General features: G+C 43.5%; 1 protein-coding gene across 2 annotated transcripts in view; it reads left to right on the top strand.

Moving 5' to 3' along the window:
• Nucleotides 1-21,432, top strand: part of ZXDC (ZXD family zinc finger C) — a 31,336-nt gene extending 9,904 nt beyond the window's left edge. The window contains exons 6-11 of one of the 2 annotated variants that reach the window (XM_087818678.1): nucleotides 3,173-3,858; nucleotides 5,007-5,069; nucleotides 5,743-5,827; nucleotides 16,599-16,768; nucleotides 19,008-19,109; nucleotides 20,271-21,432. In XM_087818678.1, the coding sequence (XP_087674804.1) occupies nucleotides 3,173-3,858; nucleotides 5,007-5,069; nucleotides 5,743-5,827; nucleotides 16,599-16,768; nucleotides 19,008-19,109; nucleotides 20,271-20,357 (1,193 nt within the window). In that variant the 3' untranslated portion in view covers nucleotides 20,358-21,432. The remainder of the gene's footprint in view (nucleotides 1-3,172; nucleotides 3,859-5,006; nucleotides 5,070-5,742; nucleotides 5,828-16,598; nucleotides 16,769-19,007; nucleotides 19,110-20,270) is intronic. The other variant, XM_016197316.2, reaches the window with a different exon arrangement.
• Nucleotides 21,433-21,905: the final 473 nt, after the last annotated feature.

The raw sequence follows: 21,905 nt of genomic DNA, 5'->3' as shown, positions 1-21,905 counted from the left end.
TCAGAGAAGCAAAAGGGTGTCATTCCTTCCTTAGCTCCTTTCAGAAGTTGGCTAAGTCCTAGGTTAAGCTAATCTATGCAGTAAGGTCTTACCAGCCCAGGGACCGTGGCTGCCAAGCCTGGTCGTCTCTTTTGGCCTCTCCTGCCACTTCTTGACTCTGCCTCTCTTATCCTTCCTTGTCTGAGTGCTTACCTTGAAGAACATTCAGTATGCCATGTTGTTGGGTTTTCCCAGCATATGTCTCCTAAATTTTATCCCCCTGTGACTCTGTCTTAAGTTCTGAGTCTGCTCCTCCACCATTTCTATCTTCTTCAGCTCTTTCTAAGTCCTATGGTTCTTTCTGAGCACACCATTCTGTCTCCTTTTCTTCCTGCTGCTGAGGAAAGTCCTTGAAAACAAGAACAGTTGTGTTTCAGAACGTGGATGGGGCAGGGGTGTGAGGGCTGAGAGGGAACCATGGCAGTTCTTCAGAGGGGGAGTCTGGGCACACGAGGACTTGTTCATCTGGCTACATGGTGGCGTAGAACTTTTAGAATCCTGCCTCTTGAGGCCACATGCACAGTCCTTCAGTCAGGATGTTGAGGGGTCTGGGTGACCTCCTCTAGAACTCTCACATCACCCTGCTCTCGGGCATGGTGGGGTTGCAGTGCCTGGCAGGTCCTGGCCAGTGAAATCCTGGCTAGCCAGAGTTACCTGAGTGTGTTAGCCAGGCTCTTCTAAGTGATAGCACCAGCCTTGGAGTGCAGCCAACTTCCCAGCTGATCCTAGGCAGGGCACAGGTCTGCCAGCTCTGGTTTCTTCGTCTTTCAAATAAAGAATTTAAGTGATTCTCAGAATGAAATGTCCTGTTAAAGTGCCTAGAGCAGAGCTCGATGAGTAGTTTAGTTCAGTGAATGTTTGTGCCCTTCCTTTGGCTTCTTTTAATCCTGTTTTGTGTGGTCACTTATTCCCTCCTTTGGCTATAACAGTGATTGCTGTTTAGCTTTGTATTTAAAGAAGCTTCCCTTCTAGACACTGTGTCTTGAGGAGTTAGAGACTATCCCCTCGGCTCACAGAAGCTGGTCAAGTGCCTTATGCTGGTGTTCACAGGCCCTCAGTGATCAATCAGTTTCCTGCCTCTGTCTCTAAAACTTACCTGCCCAGCTCCAAGTTGGTGTTCTGTGATACCCTGCACCCAGCCTCTCTTCTCCTTCCCCTTTCCTAGCCTGGCTCTTTCAAAAGTCAGCAACGGCACCATTCATTCTCTGGGTGCTTCAGTAATGCCTATTTTCCAGGCTTTACATTTATGATGTGACATTGACTTACTAGTGTGTCATTCTTCCCTGCCACAAGTTAGGGGTAGATGACCAGGTGTTGGCCCAGTGCTCACCTCATGAGAAATAGATGCTTGGGAACGCCTGTGTATTGTGGACTGACTTTGCCAGGGGCTCTGGTAGCCCCTGGATTAGGTGTTTGAGTCCCCCCTCATAGTAGTCCTGGGATTCTGGGCTCTTCACTACTCTCACTGACAAAGAGTCTGAGATGGAAACGGGAAGGATTTGCTTGAGGTAACATAGGTAAAGAAGGGCTGGAGCAAGGTCATGATTGTAACCTTAGGCTAGATGCTCTATTAATTAATGTTTATTTAGTGGGTTTTTTAAACACCTGGCTCTTGCACATAGAAGGTCTCCAGTAAGTATCTGTGGAGTTAATAAAGTGCTAAATAGGGAATTTATGAACAAATTGGTATCTAATTGCACTAAGATTATTACTATTAATCTTTTCATAGGGAGCTGAATCCTCAAGATTGTCAAGGGAGTTTTTTGTAAAGTTTTGAGAGAGAGTTTTTATTTTTAATTTCTTCAAAGAATCACTGTCATTTTGTTTTAAAATGTTTCATTGTTGGCATTAAGAGATATGTAATGAAGAAACAATAACAATTCTGTTTTTAAACTTTGAAGTAATATGACAACTAAAGAAGATATATTCCAAATTTGGTTATTTTTAAATTTATTTTGAGGGGGTCTAGAGTAGATTATTGTATAGATCTGCATAGGAAATATAATACGCACTCTGACCTGATGTCTACACCGGAAAATATGAGTTTGGGATTAGCTAATGGTTGGTGTGGCAGGAATAGAGCCAGAAACTGAGAGCCTTTTTTCCTCTGGCTGGGGCCTTGGCACATTCTAGAAGCTGCAAGTAGGAATTTCTTAAGAAAGAATAACATCAGGTCCTTGTTTGGCTCCGGATTTGGGATGATTGGGTGTACTTGTGTATAAACTCCCAACTTGAATATTCATTGAAATTTTAAAAAATTATGATAATGTTCATTATTCCACCAAGTGTGTTCTGATTATTTAAGTTACTTAATTGCATAACAAATAATTAGAGTATTAGGACCAGTAAGTAAGACGAAGTGAAGAGCAATCTACTAGAATTGTTTCTACTGTAACATTAAATGCTTAAGGACCAAGCCCTGTGCCTGGTGCTGAGGGACAAAGATGGTCAGACAGACTCTGCACCCTCAAAATGATCATAGCAGGGGTGGGGTGGAGGAGTATTAGAGGTTGGGAATAAAATGGTGGTGGGGAAGGGAGTCCATCTCCAAAGTGCCTGGGGGACCTAATCTCTAAATTATATGCAGCTCCCTAGAGCTGGGACCCACAGGCCAATTTTTCTCCTCTGATCACCCCCAGATGACATACCTGTTTCAGTGTGGCAGCTAGCTTTGGAGTGAGGCATAGAACTTGATGAGACGAGCTGATATAAGCTGATACCAGAAGTATCCTCAGAACCAGGATTCACTTTGTATCTGACTCCTGATGATTGGTGTGCCATGGGAAGTTGTACAGTCTTCAGGTATAGCTATTGTGGTATAGCAGAAAGAGTACAAGATTTAAAGCCAGAAAGACATTGATTTAAGTCTTGTTACCAGTTAATGTGACCTTAGAAATGTTATTTAGACTCTTACGTCATTTCCTCCATCAGCTAGAGGATTTGATACAGCATATGTAAAATGCCTGACGTGTCATCACACTGCCTTTGTTCAGTATGTGGCCACTTTCAGTGTGCCACGGGAGGAGGAAGGCAGTAGATGTTGCCTTTAATGGGTAGCCTCATCTTGAGTACAAGTAGAACTTCTTAGTCCTCTAAGGGCATACAATAACTAGTGCGTTTATTCCTTTTTCAGATCTCTTCCCTCAGCTAGGAGCTCCGAGTTCTCTCCCACTCAGAGGTGAACTCAGCAGCCCAGGCCAAAGCGAGCTCAACAACATAGACCTGGCGGCGCTCTTCTCTGATGCACCTGCTGATGGTAGTGGTGCAGCAGGGGCCTCGGACGAGGCGCTGACCTCTGGAATCCTGACTATTGACGTGACTTCTGTGAACTCCTCTCTCAGAGGGAACCTTCCTAATAGTAGTTCCTTAGGGCCGATGGACCCGCTGGTTTTGGTGGCCCACAGTGACATTCCTCCAAGCTTGGACAGCCCTCTTGTTCTCGGGACAGCAGGCACAGTTCTTCAGCAAAGCAACTTCAGTATGGATGATGTGCAGACTGTGAGTACAGGAGCATTAGGCTGTCTGGTAGCTCTGCCTGTGAAGAACTTGAGTCAGGACCCACAGGCTTTGACCTCCAGCAGCAGTTTACCAGCAGACACCACCACACTGACCTCTTCAAGCACCCCACCGGGAAACACCAGTGCCCCAGAACTGCTGGCTTCAATCAAAGTGGAACCAGACTCGCCTCCTGGCCCCGATGCTGTCCGGCAGCAAGAACGAAACAGAGAGGTGCCCCGGCCTGTGTTTCCCAGCCTTCCAGAAAAGCACAGTCCTCAGAAAGACACAGGCCTCAGTGCAGGGACTGGCAACTTCTATTTGGTATGAAGAGCTATATTCAGTCACTACCATATAGCTTGCTTCTCTTACACTCAATTTTGAGGATGTTCTGGATGAATCATTTATGTGCAGACATTTCTTAACTCTGCCAAAGGATGGAGCCCTGGATTACAAGTTTGGAAATCTGAATTCTGATCCTGAGTCTGAACTGACTAGTTTTTACGACCTTGAGCAAATCACTTGACCTATCTGAGCCTTAAGTTCTCATTTCTAAAATGAGGGGGATTGGCTAGATGATTTCTGAGGTCTTTTTGAGTTCTGTGATTGCGTGATAATGTGTTTCTTTTTCTGAAAAAAATTGGGAGTATTTCATAATGTCGAAATATTCTTAGTGCTTTTCACGTAATAACAAGTGCTTAGACTTACTAATAACTAGAGGAAGAGGAATCGTGACATCAACTGTCTTTAAAATTTTAATGGAAGCTTTAAAATCATTCAAAACATTTTAAAAAAAACTAGAATTAAGGGGGGAAAAGGGAACGGTTTGTGAACCTTTGTTTCTGGAGGGTTATGAGTATTCAAGTTTTGAGGCTCGACAGTTAATATACTTTAATTATATTTGTCAGTTACACATTTAATATAATTTAACTTAAAAATAATTTAAAGATTCTTAGGGGAGTCTGACTTTTTCCTCAGGCTCAGATGAGAATAATCAAATAGATTTTTTCTTTGTGGCACAGGTTAAATTTGATGGTGATTTTGTTCTAAATGTTAACTCTTAATTTTACCACAATTTTTTAAAGAAGTTTAATCCTTTGAACTAGGATCAAATTTGAGGGATGTGATTAACTCATATACCATAGAGCCAGCTTTGATGTCTTTGAGTCTGAGAGAAGCTCTGTCTCTCTCCAGCCTCATTTGGTGTCTCGTTTGTTGTGGGGGCATAGCCACATGTGCTAACCTCTGCTTTGGCGGCTGCAGCAGTTGCCAGGTGTGCAGGTCCCTGGGCCAGGAAGGGAGATGGCCGAGGCTCAGAGATTTGTGGCAAGTCAGTGCCTGAGTGCAGGGTCTTGGTGCCTTGGGAAGCAGTCATTCTCTGGTGCCACTGCATCGTCAGAGGCCTAACTGTGGGTGGAGATAGGAGGAGCCACCAAACCTTGTTCCTGACCCCTTGTTCATTTTCTCGCTAGCTGTGTGACGTTGGGCTGCCTCGATTCTCTGAGCACAGATGGTGTGTGGTGAATGGGTTACAGGTATGCCATGAGCTGTTTAGGGTGGTTCTTTTTCTTTTTGTAGGGATAAGAAACTTTTTCTTATAAAACATTCACAACAGTTCACAAATTTCACAAATTTACAACAGTTGAAGTCTTATTTAAGTACTGTTTGGCTCTCTCAGTAACCTTCCTGAATTCAGTAACCAATTATTGTTTTGGTCTGTAAGATACTGAGTTGAGCACCTGCTGCCAGAGTGGCCTCTGCAGTGGGTATATGAAATAGGACCTCCCCAGGTCTGCCATATAAGTACTGTGCGGCGTGCTTGAAAAATGTTGGAGTGAATTAACACTGCAGTAAATTAATCCTGAATCACTGGGGGAAGGTTGGTTATTTGCTTCAGACAGCAGAGAAGTATGTAATTCATTTTTTAACAGTTTCTGTATAAAATATTTCAGTGTTTTAGACTTTGGAGGAATAAATTTTGCTTCTCTGGATAATAAAATTATGTATATTGTTCCAACTCTGATTTTGTGTAGCTATCACTGTAATTGGATGTAGCATTTGATTCTCGGTGAGCCTTGCTGGAGATTCTCAAGGAGTATTGGACTCCACTCTGTTCAGGAAGCAGACTTAATACATCTCAGTAGTTCTTTTGCTACCCTCGCTTTGCTGTTTGGGTCAAGTGACTGACACACATTTCTTTGATCTCAGGAAAGTGGGGGCTCAGCAAGAACTGATTTCCGAGCCATTCAACTAGCCAAGAAAAAAAAGCAGAGAGGAACTGGGAGCAATGCAGGTGAGGCTGTGTGTGCTGCAGTGCTGGGGGAGTAAGGGTTCTGAGAGTTACCTTGGGGCTTAATTAGGGACAAAAGAAACACATAGAATAGGTGTTTTTATGTTCTTTGTATTACTTTTATGTTCAAACAAAGTGCCCTTTCATCAACTCCTTAGTTTTATGTGAATTTAAGGAAAAAAGTTACCAGCAAAATTCCCAGCATCAGTGTGGACATGTTTTATTTACCCAAAAAAACCAGTGAAAGCTAGTGGTTGTAAACTTCAGTGTCTATTACCCGGTAGGCTGCAAAGTAAAGAGCAAAGCAGACCAGGTGTCAGAAAATAGAGGTAGAAATCTCATGCCAAATGGCTGCTGGCCCTTGACCTTGGCATTGAGAAGACCCTGGGGAAGGGCTGCTGCTGGCCCCAGCCCCAGCCCCTGGATGGCGTGAGGCATTATGGGTATCTAGTTCAGAGTTACGTCAAAATCTTCTGATTTTAAAATGTCAGTACCTTTTTGAATTTTTAAAAAAACACTTTAAGTGGACCCAACAAGACCTGCTAGTTTGTGGCCTCATGTTCCAATATGTCCGTCCATCCTGAAAGTGGAATAGTGGGATGTAGTGCTTAAAGGAAACTATGGTAAATTCTTTTGTAAAGGTAACAGTGAATTCTTTTTAATATTTTATATATTTCATTTGTCTTTTCTATTTATCTAAAATGTATTTATAGAATGTCAAAGGGGCATGTAGGCTTAGCAATATAATTTTATATCTTTCTGTATTTAATAATATAGGGCTTTTTCTTTAATAACAACTCCCTATTTTCTGTTGGTCAGTTCTCTTAAAAAATATTGTTCTGTAAGAAATGTCGTACATGTCAGTGTTTATTGTGACTGAGGAAGGGTTACCTCCACAGTTCACATAGTGCCCAAAAAGAACTTTTAGAGATAATAATAAAAGAAAGTGTGGTGGTGATTTATAGAATGAAGGAATTCAGCACATATTAGGCACAGTTGATGAAAGAAACCAAATGATGATTTATTTAACCTGATAGGTAATCTCAGCTTGAAGAAAAAAAAATTCTATGAACATTCAGGTATAATACATGTTATATCCATTGAATTGTTTTGGTATATCACTTATAGATGTGGTTTTATATTTTTATTATTGTTTTTAAAATTATTTCAGCATTATCTTTAATATCTTTTCAGGGCCACTAAAAAACATAGCTATCTGTTAATCATGCTATCATCACTTCATTAAAAATTAACACTATCTCCTTAATATTTAGCAAGTGTTCAACTTCTAATTGTCTCAAATCCCATAAATGTTTTTTATAACTGTTTGAATCAGAATCCAAATAAGGCTCACATGTTACTATGGATTGGCATGTTTCTTAAGTTTTTTTTTACATCTATAGGTTTCTCCTTTTATCTCTCCTGTGTATTTGTTGAAGAATCTGGCCAGTGTGGAGTTTGCTGATTGTATCGATATAGTGTAGTTTAACAGGTTCCTGTCTTCTGTGTTTCCTATAAATTAGTAATTACATTGCCCTAGCTAGTTTGGCTCCACGGTTAGAGTGTTGGCTTGTGGACTGAAGGGTCCCAGGTTTGATTCCGGCCAAGGGCATGTACCTTGGTTGCAGACTTGATCCTGGCCCGGGTTGGGGTGCCTGTGGGAGACAACCAATCGATGTTTCTCTCTTTCTCCCCCCCTTCCACTTTCTCTGAAAAGCAATGGAAAAAATATCCTCAAGATTAAAACAAACAAACAAAAATTAGTAATTACATCTATAGGTTTGAGCTGATTGAAATTTGATTCTTGGGGCGAGGGTAGCAAAACTCCTTTGCAGGTGGTGGGAGGGGCTCTTCCAGTGGGTCTTGACGTTTGGTGGTCTGTCCTGTGTTGTTAGCAGCTGGTGATGACCAGTGACTATCTATTAGGGGTTCAGAAAGATGATATTCTGTCATTCCTTTCTCATTACTAGCTAGGATACTCCTGAAAAGCAACTTCTCATAAGTTTTTTTTACCCTAATACACTTCATACAGGAAAGTCAGGATAAATTTCTGAATCTTTCTCTTTTATCAGTTTTCAAAATAATGAGCTGGTTTCTTAAGCATCTTACAATAGTGGTCAAAGTATTTTTATACATGTATTGATTTAAACATTTTATAGACTTTTATGGGAGAAATCTGGAACCTGCCAAGTATTCAGCCTTCATATATGAATGCAGTAGAAGAATTTTCTGTAAGTGCAAAGGCTCACATTTTGCCACCCACATACCATCCTTGAGAAGCCCTTTTGAAGTAATGTAAACAGCTGATAGATAGAGAAATATAAATATAGGCCCACAGTCCCTTTTCCAAAACCCTTGGGGCTAACTGTGTTTATCCCTTCTGACATTTTATTTTTCTAGAATTTTATTAGATTTTGCAGACAAATGCTTCCCTCATTGGCAATATTCTGTACATATTGTCACCTATTTGTGTCCTCCATTTGTGGTATCTTCACCCAGCCTCCCCCATGTTAGCCCCTCCCACAGTGATGGCGCATTTCCCTAACTCGTGATCATGGACAGCAGGCTTTATTTGGATTACACCAGTTTCCCACAAGTATCTTTTCTGTTCCAGGATCCCATTCGGGATCCCATGTTGCATTTGGTTATCACTATTCCTTAGCCTCCTCCTGTCTGTCAGTTCCTCAACCCTTCCTTGACTTTCGTGATGCCTGTGAAGAGTGCTGGTCCCTTAGTCTGAAACGTCCCACCATTGGGTCTGTCTGATGCTTTCTCTTGATTTGATGAGATTATGGAACCTTTGCAGCCAAAGTTAGGTACCCTTCTTATTGCACTGCATCAAGGTACATGTAATCAACATATTATTACAGGTTATGATAACCTTGATCGCTGGATTAAGGTATTGTCTTGTCTGCCAGGTTTCCCCATTGTGAAATTACTATTTTCTTTTTGTAATTAATAACTATTTATTTTGAGGTAGATACTTTGAGATGGTATGCAAATCTCAAGGGTCTGTAAGATCACCCTCACTTCTGACACCCAACTGCAAGTTTGATGGTCTCCAATAATTTTCTAGAAGAACTCAGAACTCACAGTTATGGTTTATTGCCCTGAAAGGATATAGAATAAAGTCAGGGGCATAGATAGGGCAGGGTGCAGGAGTGTACCTAGAGTGAAGCTTCCAGTTGGCCTTTCCCTAGAGTTGTGGACATTGCTGCTTCTACCACTGTGTGACAACACACAGTGTTTTGCCAACTGGGGCAGTTCACCTGAGTCTTACTTTCCAGCCATTCATCAGGGCCCCAAGGTCTCCGCTATAAGTCACATTGTTAGGCTATGTGGAGTGGCCCAGGACCCCCAGGTAAACAAACATACCTACCAGGCAAGACATTCTAAGGACCTTGAGCCTGGAGTAAAGACCGTACCTCACCTTGGGCAAGGTTAATCCATTCCCACATACTGTGCAGATAGCTTTTTTCTCTTTCAGCCTCTCACTAATTCAACACTCAAGGGTGGATTTGCCTGTGGCATTATTACTATGATGTTCTTAAGGTGATTTTGTTTCCTTCATTTCTTATGCATTTATTAATTAGAATTCTTCTGTAAGGAAGAACTGTCCCTTCTCTCCTATTTATTTATTTATTTATTTATTTGTTATTTATATCAGTATGGATGCAAAAGTATTTATTTTATCCTTTAGGTTATTTTAATCAATATTATATTATAATTAATATTATCAGTATTTATTTTGCTGCTCAAATTTTTCCAGCTTTGGCCATTGGGAGTTTGATTGTTGTCCCCTTTCGACATGTCTCCATCCTGGTGTTTTGAGGGCACACTTCCTTACTTTTGGCATCGCCAGATTCATCTTGTATTATCCCAGCTCACTCCTGGAGTCTGCCACTTCTCCAAGGAACCTTGTTCTTTTTATGGGAAAGTGATAACAGAAACAGGTCTGGGCTCTAGGTGTGCTCGTTGATCCTTGCTTCCAGGGTATCATTGTGTCTAGGCTCTCTTGGCAGACAATGCTAGGGAGTGTATTTATGTTTTATAGTATTATATATCAGTAGAATATGTTAACCTACAGTAGCTGAGATTTGAATACAGAATATTTCACATTTTTAGAATGGAAGTATGGTACATATGTTCTGTATTTGGTAACGTGCCTCGTTACCACATTGGCACTTTTCAGTGAAATATATTCACTTAAGTGGGATCCGCTAAGACTATAAATAGCTTCACAAGAGTTCAGGCCAGGTGTTACTGCTAAATTATTTTTGGCACCAAAATTGGGGGCAAAATGTAGGTTTTGGGATTGTGGTTAAGGGATTGTGGTATAATAAGTCCAAGAACAGTGAAGTTGCAGGACTGTTAGTGGAATTAAGTAATTTAAACACAATCTGGACTTCATTTGTCAGTCTACTAAAGTCTAAAGCGCATGTGCTGATTCTTAGAAAATGTGCAATCTGAAATGTTCTGAAAAATAAGATAGAGGGTCTGAAATCTAAGACCCTTCCCATTGGGTTGTTATTGGGTGGGGGACCTGGTGTTTGCTTCAGATGAGGTATGAGTTTGCTCCACATGTCCATGGTAGTTCCCTGTGTTGACCTTCACTTGCCCCGGGGGAGAGCACTTCAGGTTAGGATAAGCACAGTGCCTGCCTTGGAAAGCTACCCAGAGAGTGAGCCTCTTACAGTACACTCTTGGGCAAGACAGCATTCCTCTCTGGTCATCGCTCCCTTGGGCCCAAGGTTTGTTTCTGTCCCTGGACTTGAGCTGTGGTTTTGAAGGCTGGCTTAGCCGGAGATCTCCCAAGGGAAAGGTAGAAGGGTTTGGTGGCAGTGACCGTCCTGTTGTGGTGGAGAATTTTGACTCTTGCCCATGAATGGGCTGTGAGTTGAGGTGTCCTGTACCTGCACCATGAGCGGATGACAAGGATTCTCTTAGTCCTGGTTAAACAGGTCTGTTCTTTGCTGACTGAGTTGTCATTTAACTTTCATTTCTGTTAACTGTATGCCTGCCTTGTGACAGTTTCTTGTGCTGTCTCCTGCCTGAATGCACATCCTGGCTCTCTATAGATACCCATGTTCCCTCTGGTCCTCCCACTGTGCTGTCAAGTGACTGAGCATGGAAGTTTGAACCTGGCAGCCCAGTTGAAAGCCCTCTTCAGCAGTTCTCTAACTCATGTAAGGAGGAAGCTCTGTTTAACCAAAAGTGTGATTGGCTTTGCCGCACATACAAGAGCTGTGCTGTCCCTGCACGTCTGATGATGTGACTCATGATGACAGCACCAATTGGCAGTGTCTGAGGATTCAGGACACCAATCCTAGCGTCAGGAAAGGGGCTGAGATCTGCTCCTCTGGTTGCAGTGGCCTTGGGCAGGTGTCCAGCCTCTGGCTGCAGCAGCATTTTCTGAAAGAGGGACGGTATAGGAGCTGCCCTTCTAGGTGGTTGTGACAGTCACATGCAAGGATTCTTCCGAAACAGTCCAGTGGTAGGTTTAATTAAATGTATGCTTTGCTTATCACATCTCCTGTACCTTCATTTAACGTTTTCGTTGCAGCAAAACAAGGAAGACATTGTCAGGGCTTTGTGTGTATGTGCTTTCAGGTCCCCAATCTTGGGAATTCAGCTGACAGAATTATTACCGTGCCCTTGGGCAGAACCCTCATTCCATGTAGGTGTGCCCTCGCTACTCCCTGGAGCCTGTACCACCATCCTCTGCCATCGTGTACTCTGGTGGTCTTAAGCTTCTGATGGTGCCCAAACACGTACTGTGTCCTGCAGCCTGCCCCGGTTTTTCTGTCACTCTGGGAGTTCTTGTTTAGCCTTTCTATGTGAATTGTTAGATTTGCCCTTCCCAGCTGTGCCATTTGACTCTCCTGTTCTTGAAATTTCCTTCCCAGGCTCTCAGCCAGGGTTGGCCAGTGGGAGCATTGGCAGGAGACTAGGCAGAGGGAGGAGGAAGAACCAGGCCCTCTTTTGTGCTCTGCTTTGGTAGGAGTTTTACAATAATGGCCATGTCTCCTGTGGACCCAGTTCTTGCTGGGTGGCCCCTGATGTAGTTCTGGCTCCTGTGCATTGTCCCTCTTTCTGGACTCTGGTGTGGTGGCACCTTCCTGCTGTGCCCACCTTGCTATTTGCTCCTTAGAGCACTATCACTGGTGTATCCCATTGTGTGCATGAAGTCTTTCTGGGTGCAATAATTTAGAGTGTCTCTGGGGTTCTGATGGGACCCTATTAGGTCCCCCAACTAAAAGCAGTTTATCAAGGGCAGTGACTGCGTTACGGCACTATAGTATCCCCAAACGTTGCTCAGATCTCTTGGTAGTAACCCCCTTAGGGTTCCCAGGGTACCCTGTATTCCTTCATCATTGTATTTTCATTGTCTCTATGTCCCTGAAAAACATACATGTCTGTACTTAGAACACACCAGCCATCAGAAGCTCTAGGGTAAGACATGTCATTAGCACAATATCCAGTGTAGTGAACATTCAGTTAGTATTTATGGCAAAAATGTGAACAGATTGTTGGTAACTGGACACATTCATATAAAAACCATTCAGTTAGCACACTCCAGTGCTAAACCTGACAGTTATGACTGCTAATTAAAGCTCGTTGTACCCAGCCTTGTTATGAATTCCTTCCATCTGTTAGCACCTGTAGTCCTCAGAGCAATGACATGTAGGTACTAGTATCCCATTATCTGGATGAGGAACCTGAGGCACAGAGAGATTTAACTAGTGGCTAACTGGACCAGGAGGCAGATTGGCTCAGAGTCTTCACTGAGCCTGTCAGCTACACAGCGCACAAGGAACTGTCATCTTCAGGTGAAGTGGACGTGGAACTTCCAAGTAAATACAAGCACTTGGACTTCGGGTGTTAAGGGCGTGTCCAGGGTCCTGGGTGGGTGGGGTTAGACAGCTGTCAGAAAACCAGAGGAGAACCATATTCTCTTCCCCAGTGCCAAAGAAAAGCAGCCGATAAATCTCATCTCTGCTGATTTTTAAAAATCACAAACCTTAATCAGCTAGGAACCAAAAACATTTCCCTAATAATGGAGAGCAAGTCAGACTGACTATCATTGGGGATATGTGTTCATATTACAGTCTGGAGAAGAGGCAGTCAAACCAACAGTGCAATAATATTGGACACTTTTATAGATAATTTAGAGAAAAACGGAATAAATAGAAAGGAAGAAGTGATTATCAGTGACAATGATTGAATCAAATAAGTAGAAGTAAGGATAAATAGGTAGCTAATGGTATAATGAATATTTGCGTGTGTCACATTAGTAACTTTCCTATTAATCAGAAAATAATAATGAAAAAGATCTCATAATGGCAATAAAAGTAATAAAGCATCTTGGGATCACCAGTGACAAATATATACTGGGCCTGGATGAAGTCCTGCTTAAGGCCTACCGTGTACTTTGGATAGAAACACTAAGTTCTTACTCATTTACATCTTTGTTCAGTTCCTTTAAAATCCCGAAGAAACTTGAAAAAAACAGCCTTGTCAGTTTTAAGTTCATCTGGAAGAAGAATTTAGTGAGAATCTCCATGTAGGCTTTGAAAAAGAGAAACAGTGAGGTGGGGAGAGCACTGTGTTGTGATCTAGGCACAGTTGAGGAATGTTGGTCATGAAAGCCTGGCTGGTGCCCTGGAGGGGAGCTGCTCAGCAGGACAAATGGGGACAGCTGGAGCGTGGCATGCAAGTCATTAAGCAAAAGACTAGTGTTCGGTAAATGGTTCTGATAACATGGTTTGCTCATTGGAAAAAATAAAGGTGCACTTTTTGTGCCCTTTTTCCTGTAGCTCCACCACCCAGAGAAAATCACTTTCAGTGTTTTGATGTTAAACATTTTCCTATATGTATAAACACATCTATTAATTTTGAAGAAATGTCATGTGCATGTTTTTATCTGCTTTTTACTATTAATATGAAAATTTTTTATTGTAACTTTTTTATAGTAGATCTCCCTCCCCTTTTATTAAATTTATTGGGGTGACACTGGTTAACAAAATGATACAGGTTTCTGGTGCACAATTCTACAACACATCATCTGTACACTGTATTATGTGTTCACCACAAGTCAAGTTTCTGTTCATCACCATTAATCCCTCCTATACCCTCCTCCACCTCCTTCCACCCCCAACTCTCTCCACCCCTTGCCCGCAATCATCACACTGTTGTACATGTTCATGAGCTCTTTTTTTCTTGCTCAATCCCTTCACCTTCCCCTCACCCAGCACCCCACCCCCGACAGCTGTCAGCCTGCTCTCTGAGTCTCTGTTTTGCTTCATTTTGTTCATTAGATTCCACATGAGTGAAATCATATGATATTTATCTTTGGCTGGCTGGCTTATTTCACTTAGCATAATGCTCTCCAGGTCCATCCATGCCGTCACAAAGGGTAAAATTTCCTTCTTTTTATGGCCGAGTAGTATTCCATTGTGTAAATGTGCCACAGCCGTTTTATCCACTCATCTACTGACAGAGACTTGGACTACTTCCAGATCTTGGCTTTTGTAAATAGTGCTGCAGTGAACATAGGGGTGCATATATCCTTTCGAATTAGTGTTTCTGGTTTTTCAGATATTCTCAGCAGTGGAATTGCTGGGTCATGAGGCATTTCCATTTTTAATTTTTTGAGGAAACTCCATACTGTTTTCCATAGTGGCTGCTCCAGTCTGCATTCCCACCAACAGTGCACGAGGGTTCCCTTTTCTCCACATCCTTGCCAGTATTTTTTTGTTTGTGGATTTATTGATAATAGCCAACCTAACAGGTGTGAGGTGATATTTCATTATGGTTTTAACTTACATTTCTCTGATGATAAGTGATGTTGAGCGTCTTTTCATATGTTTATTGGCCATCTGTATGTCCTCTTAGAAGTGCTACTCAGGTCCTTTGCCCCCTTTTTTTAAAAAATCTATCTTTATTGATTTCAGTGAGAACAAGGGAGGGGGGGAGAGAGAGAGAGAGAGAAACATCAATGATGAGAGAGTCATTGATCAGCTGTCTCGTGCAAGCCGCCCACTGGGGATCTAGCCTACAACCCGGGCATGTGCCCTGACTGGGAATCAAACCGTGATCTCCTGGCTCATAGGTTGGCGCCCAACCGCTGAGCCACGCCTGGCCGGACCTTTTCCCGTTTTTAATTGGATTTTGTTTTGGGTGTTGTTTTATAAGTACTTTATAAACTTTGGATATTATGGCCTTATCAGATGTATCGGCAAATATGTTCTCCCATTCATTGTATTTTCATTTTGTTGATGGTTTCCTTTGCTGAGCAAAACCTTTTTAGTTTGATGTATTCCCATTTGTTTATTTTTTCTTTTATTTCCCTTGCTCAAGGAGAAATATCAGAAAAAATAGTGCTATGAGAAATGTCTGAGATTTTACTGCCTGTGTTTTCTAGGATTTTTATGGTTTCAAGTCTAACATTTAAATCTTTAATCTATTTTGAGTTTATTCTTAATGTATGGTGTAAGAAGGTGGTCGAGGTTCATTGTTTTTTGCATGTATCTGTCCAATATTCTCAACATCATTTATCGAATAGACTATCTTTAGCCCATTGTGTGTTTTTCCCTCCTTTGTCAAATACTAATTAACTGTAGCCTTGTTGGTGTGGCTCAGTGGTTGATAGTCAACCCACGAACCTGGAGATCACGGTTCAATCCCCATTGGGGCAAATGCCTGGGTTTCGGGCTTGATCCCCAGTGGGGAGCATGCAGGAGGCAGCCCATCGATGTTTCTCTCATTGATGTTTCTCTCTTCTTGTCTCTTCCTCTCTTTCTAAAATAAAAAATAAACATAAAAAACAACCACCAAACAATTTTCCAGAGCACCAAACCCAGGACACTTCAGAAGGCTGGTTTTAGGGAATCATCCATCTTGTGTAGATTAATACGAGGCACTGTTGCCAGCTTCCCCTTTTCATGCAGAGATTTTTTTTTTTAAATGGTGGATGTTGAGATATTCTGAATGGAGAGATATTGTATAGGGAGTCATGGGGTTTATCACATATTTACTTGTTTAGTCCTTCCAAAACTTTAAGGCAGGGACTATTGGTCCCATTTTACAGATAGAGAACACTGAGGCTAGAGCTTAGGTTACTTGTTCAAGGTCAGGTAGCAGACTCAATTGTGGAGCCAGGCTTTGAATCTAGGATATTGGTTTCTGCCTCTGGGATTTCCTGCTGCTCACAGACTGTGTGAGTGTTAGAAAAACCTTTCTGAATGTCAGGATTTTTCTTTCTTTATACTTAATTTTTTAAAAAGTCTATATTTATGAAACCAATGAAGTGATGATTTTTGTAAAGGAAACTGGACCAAAATGGCCTGAAGGATATGGCAGCCATTTAGCATGTGCTGAAGGTGCCCAAGGGTGGGTTCGATGACCTGTTTTCTTTCCTCTTCCTTTTCCGTGATTCTGCTGCTCCAAGTGGTTGGTTTTGCTCAGTAGTCCTAGAGATACCCTGCATACCTGGAGCTATTGGAGTTGGAGGGTGAGGAAGAGTCGCCGCCTTTAAGAAGTGGGCAACTGGGGTCTGATTGTTGTCTGTCCAAGAGACATATATGATAAGTTTGTTAATCTTTCTCCTGTTTTCTTCACCTCTTACCTCGTGACAGTCCCTGTTCAGTAATTTTAATTCTGTAGGGCTGTGCAGTGACAGGTAATAAGCTGTCTCCCCCAGAGTGTGGCCTCTGTGGAGGCAGGGGCCTGAACAGCACAATGTACAGTGCATTGTTGGTTTGTTTCATTTTAGGAGCCTCAGGGTCTTCTCAGAGAAAAATGAAAGGTGGCAAAGTCAGTCCTACTCACTTGTATGCAAGCCAGAGCGGTTGGTTGTGTGGGAACCTTGTGGTGCCCGGCGGAGGTCTGCCAGGACCAGCTCCAGCAGCTGGGGTGCAGTGTGTTCAGGTCCAGTTACTGCAGGTAAGAGCCATGGAGCTGGGAGGAGACAGGCCACAGAAGTGTCTGGGTGAGAGTCCTTATGTCTCTGAGTGCTCCTTCCTCTCAGTGAACGGCCCTTCCACCACCGTTCCAAGTCCTGTTTTATATCTTAAATGATCTCTCCATGACCCTAGCTTTTCCCTTTGTTCCATCCATCAAGCTACATTTGTTCAATCCTTTATCTTCATTAAGATTGACACATCAGTGTCCAGATTCTCTTTGTGTGGCTGCCCCCCCCCCCGCCATTTAGCCTGTCTGCTGTACCTCACTGGGAGTCCTTTGCTCCATTCCAAGGTTCTCTGTAGCTATCTTGCAGCTGTTTGGGCTGCCTGAGGCTGGCCACAGACAGGCAGCACTACAACCCTGTGGATGTTTTGTGGCTCCTGGCTCCTCACACTGCCTGTCCCTCCCCAGACCCTACTTCTCTTTTCAGGGCTGGGACGAAGGGGCTTACTTACTCAGGCAGCATTGGTCACCCCCATCTCTGGGGACTGCTAGTAGCACACCAGAGGATGTAGCCTTTATTTACTAAAGGTGATAGCTTTTTATTTTTTTTCTTTTCCTGTTTTCTTTATCAAACTGAGCCCCTCAAGGGCAGGGCCAGCTGCCTATTAGACTGTGCCCAGGGCCCAGCAGACTCTGCAGCCGGCAGCCATTCCACGAACGCTCACTAAACATATTCACCTCTACACCTCTGTGTATACCTTTATTTCCAGTCTCACTTTTGAGCCGCCAGAATAGAGAAGTAAGGTAATTTGGGTTTTAGGATAGAAGAGATTTAAAAGCTGAGGATATACTCCTCTGACCTAACCGGATCACATGCTTCCTCTTCACTGAGCAGTGTTCTGTGTCCTGGGTACTCTAGGGCCAAAGAGCACCATGTGGCTGGGGAGGCACCATTAGAGATACCATAGAACATCCGAGTCCTGCACTGATCTGGAAGAGGGAGGAGGGTGGTCCTGTCGTGGGGTCTGTAGTCCTGGGAGAGGCTCATGAAGGAGATAGAACCACGTTGGCTGTGGAGAGTCTGTAGGGTTTAGATAGGTGAGAGAGATGCAGAAATGGCCTGGGCAGAGCCCAGGGAGCACCTGGAAGATGGGCCCGGTGGATGGCCATGCTGTTGTAGCAAACCAGAAGCTGATGTGAGGATTTTGTGGGGGTGGGACTTGCCTGCAGAGAAATGAAAGATTTTCCCAAGATAGAGGTAGTGGAGGTTGTGGTGGGGGACTGGCCCAAGCCTTCTGAACATGATCAAAGCCAGCAGGTCAGAAGTGAAGAAGGCAGGACCCAAGGTTCTGAAGTGGAGACTGCAGGGAAGCCGGTACCACTGGCAGAACAGGAGCTAGTTGGAAAAGCAGCAGCAGCTATTTTTCTAAGGAACACCCAATTAAACATGTCTACCCTGAGGTAGAGAAACCTGGTTTTAATCTCTTACTGTTCCCTTACCAGTCAGTGTAGTCTTGGGCAAGTTAGTTACGCACTCCGGGCCTCCGTTTTAATCACATATAAAATGGGAATGATAGTGCTCAGTGCTTGACATGTAAGGTTCTTGAGGCTGTGGAAGGAATGAGTTGCTGATGGTGGCAGTGGCACCAGGATTTGAGTGGTGGGGGTTGTGGGTGGCCATGGGCTGGACATGCAGATGAAAGGTGAAATGTTAAACAGTGTCCCTTTTCTGAATTGGATGATTAAGGGCCTGGTAGCCCCCTCTTGGAAAGACCTTTCATCTCTCTAGTCCCATCTTGACTGAGGGCTGGGTTCAGGGCAGGGATGAGCCTGCCTGTGTGGTCTGAGAAGGCTGCTGGAGAGCAGTGAGGACTCTCAGGGAGGGATACCGGAGTCTCCGTCAGAGTTTAGGAACAACCCACACGAGAGAAATTGGCACTTGGACTGGGGGGAGGTATTTGAGTGTGGGAGCATACAGGAAAGTTCCAGAAGAAGGGCTTGGGAGGGAGGAGCAGCCAGACTGCAGGTGTTTCAGACCCAGCTTAGCCCACTGGGCCTCAGGCTGGGATCAGGGTGAGAGAATGAGGACCAGAAGGAGGTGCAAGCAGCTCCCAGCCCCTGAAGCCACTTAACTGCAGTCCAGGTGGTGCCCTGCCTGGAATACAGTGGTTGGGACCAGTTCTACTGCGTGTCGTATCACACTGACAGACCTCCTTAGGCTGAGGTAAGGAATGCTGTCGTCGGGTTAATAAAACGTGTGCTGTTGCCTCCCCAGGACGGCCCCTCAGGTGAAGGAGTCTTGCCATTGGTGCTCAGCCCACAGCCTTCCGCCTCCCACCCCCTGTTCGCCATTGGTTTGCCTGTCTATGTCCTCCAGGTCTGTCTTCACAAGTCTTTGGGTTTGTTAGTAAGACTCAGGAAGCGACCGGCTTCTGAGGCTGGTCACTGAGGTACGCCTTGGGTGGAGAGTCACTGGGTTGGTTGCCTGGATGTTTGCTGCTTTCTGGGAAAGGTGGGTAAATGGCCACGAAATAAAAGGCTAAGACTAAAGCTCAAATTTGCTGTCATTGTAGCTCCTACTTGTAAATAAGGTGAAAATACTCTTTAAAATATTTTATACATATAAATTCTAGTCACTTTCTCCTGTGGGAAGGTAGTTTTAACCTGTGGGAAAACAGACCCAGATAAATAACTTAAGTGGTTAAGCTGGGTATAGGTGGCTGTGGATAATTCAGATTTTGATAGAAAATAATGAAAGTATCTAGCTTATTAAGTTTCTAACAGGCTTAAATATATATATTTTAAAACCCATACAAATAGTAATTTTAGTTTTCTTTATTCAAATTGGGCTATTAAACATTTTCCTTAATGTCAAAGATAAATATTGACTAAAGCGCTGGTATGAGGTGGACGAGCAGGTGGGAGCTCCCAGACTGCTGGGTGGGGGTAAATTGGAGGGCGGTTTGGTGCCAAGTACCCAGAAAGCCTGACTAGTGTCTGCTACATTTGCCTGGTGATCCCACTCATGAGATCTCTCCTAAAGAATCAGGTAGGATACAAATAGCCAAAAGTTGGTCATCATGGCCTCCAATCTAATGATGTAGGAACATTTCTCTAGCAGGAAGAGGTGAATTAGATGGGTGGTGATGGTGCAACTGGAGGCCTGGCCAGGCAGTGATAACGCAGATGGACACTTAGTAACTGGGAAAGGTGTTTCCCACATGGGGGGGGGGGGGGGTTGAGTTACAAGTTAAATAAGGACAATTTTATTTTTGAGAAAACCTGTAACGTAGTATTCAGTTTATTTTTCCTTATTTTTGTTATATTTAAATTTTTTTCTTCAAGGAACAAATATTTTTAATTAGGGGAAAACAAGTTCTTTTTAACTGAGAAAAGTCAGAAGCACCCAGCTGGCTGGCCCCTCAGGTTATGCTGCTAGCTGGTGCACGGCTATGAGGCTGCCTCCTGTGAGGTGGTCCTGCACCGACCGCCTCAGCCCCCGGGTCTGCCCCCCTCATTACTCTGCTTGGTTTTGCAGGAGGTGCTTCCTGCAGCTGGAGGAGCTACTGGGCCTGAGGACACACACCACACCGGCAGCACTATCAACCTACAGGACCTGCAGTGAAAGCAGCCCTCTTACCTGTGGGACGCAAGGGCGACACCTGCAGTCTGTGTCCCCGTGAGACTGTTACATGATCTTGCAGGCCTGGCTGAGAATCCACTTGGTTTCTGTTCAGAGACTTTTGGATACACATATTGAAAATGGTTTTTCTTACATTCTATCAGGAACTAGTTAGGGGCTGTATTATATAAAACTGCCTTGTCCAAGAAACGTGCTTCAGTGAGGCAAGGATTGCCTTCCTAGCAAAGCACGCCCCTCTTCTGTACTTGTGCCTAAGCGTGCACATCCCTTGTCCTATTTGATCTGAGCCATGGAGCACCAGTTGCATTTAAAAATACAGACTTGTGCAGGAAATGGAGTACAGGTCCCCTAGTCAAATACAGCTCTATCTGTAGTGAAACCAGATGGGGTCTTTCAGTTTTGGTGTTTCAGCATTTGCCCTGAGAGGGATTTAAAACCCTGTTTTCTCTTTCTGAGAGCTATTTCCCAACCCCTTGAATGGTGCGCGTAGTCGGGTTGATTTTGTCACACCATGGGGCAGAAATGGGCTTGTTGTCACAGGAAGCCAAATTCTAATCTATGTTCTGGCAGACCAGGCAGGCTGCTGGTGTGAGAAAAATACTGAAAGTGAGGTGGACACATCGGGGGCTCTGTTCACAAGACCCTCTGTGTAAACTGAATCTCGAGCTCATAGTTTGGGGATGGTAGAGTTAAAACATTCAAAATAATTTTTCTAAATTCTGTATTTGGGTACTAATGTTTAATAGTTATTTGACAATTGTTTAAAAGTAATGTTCTGAGTACTATAAAGAATGTGCAGGACTGTAATGATGGCATGTGTATGTTTTTGTTGAGGTTGAAGATGTGCATATCATATGTCACCACATATTTTACAGAGTAACTTCTGTCTTGCAAAAGGAGACGAGTTGATAACCTTGCACATATTTATTTGTTAATTGGTTAGTGGACTGGACACGGTCACTCAGAAATGCTGTTTTTGCCTTATGTCTTTTGAAGTGTGTGTTTATTAAGATGCTGTTTTGGTTCTCAGACTTGGAATCATCCAAACTCTGCCCATTCTGTGTTTCTTTGTTTCTTGAGTTTTTGGACTTGGGCTCTTGGGAGTGACCCGGCATTTAATTGTGATTCCTCTCTGTCCTGTTCTGAGGTGCCATCTGCCCCCCCCAAAGGAATGTAGGCCCCATTTATAAATGGTTCATACAGAACTCTGTGCTGCGCCACAAACTAAAGTGCTGTGCCTGTCTGGCACCTCAGCGTCCAGGTCCTCCAGAAATCCCTTCCTTTCCGAGGAGCCAGGCCTATCTGCCAGGGTGGCCATACTGCACTGGCCTCCTGAAGGAGGACGTGTTGCTGGCCCTTTCTCCCACACGTCCCCCAATGAGTGTCCACTACAGTGATTGGTAATAGCTGTTAGTTTTCTGGGCACTGAGGTTTCCTGTTGGCAATGGACCCAACCCCTAGTGCAAATGAATAAAAGTTTTTGTATAGTTACGCACTGAAGACTTTGCTTGACTTACTTTAAGGAATTGT

Source organism: Miniopterus natalensis, chromosome 7 (genome assembly GCF_054644295.1).
Source record: "Miniopterus natalensis isolate mMinNat1 chromosome 7, mMinNat1.hap1, whole genome shotgun sequence".
Classification (NCBI taxonomy): domain Eukaryota; kingdom Metazoa; phylum Chordata; class Mammalia; order Chiroptera; family Miniopteridae; genus Miniopterus; species Miniopterus natalensis.
Note: the sequence above shows the minus strand (reverse complement) of the source record. Positions and strands in the feature narration are given on the sequence as shown.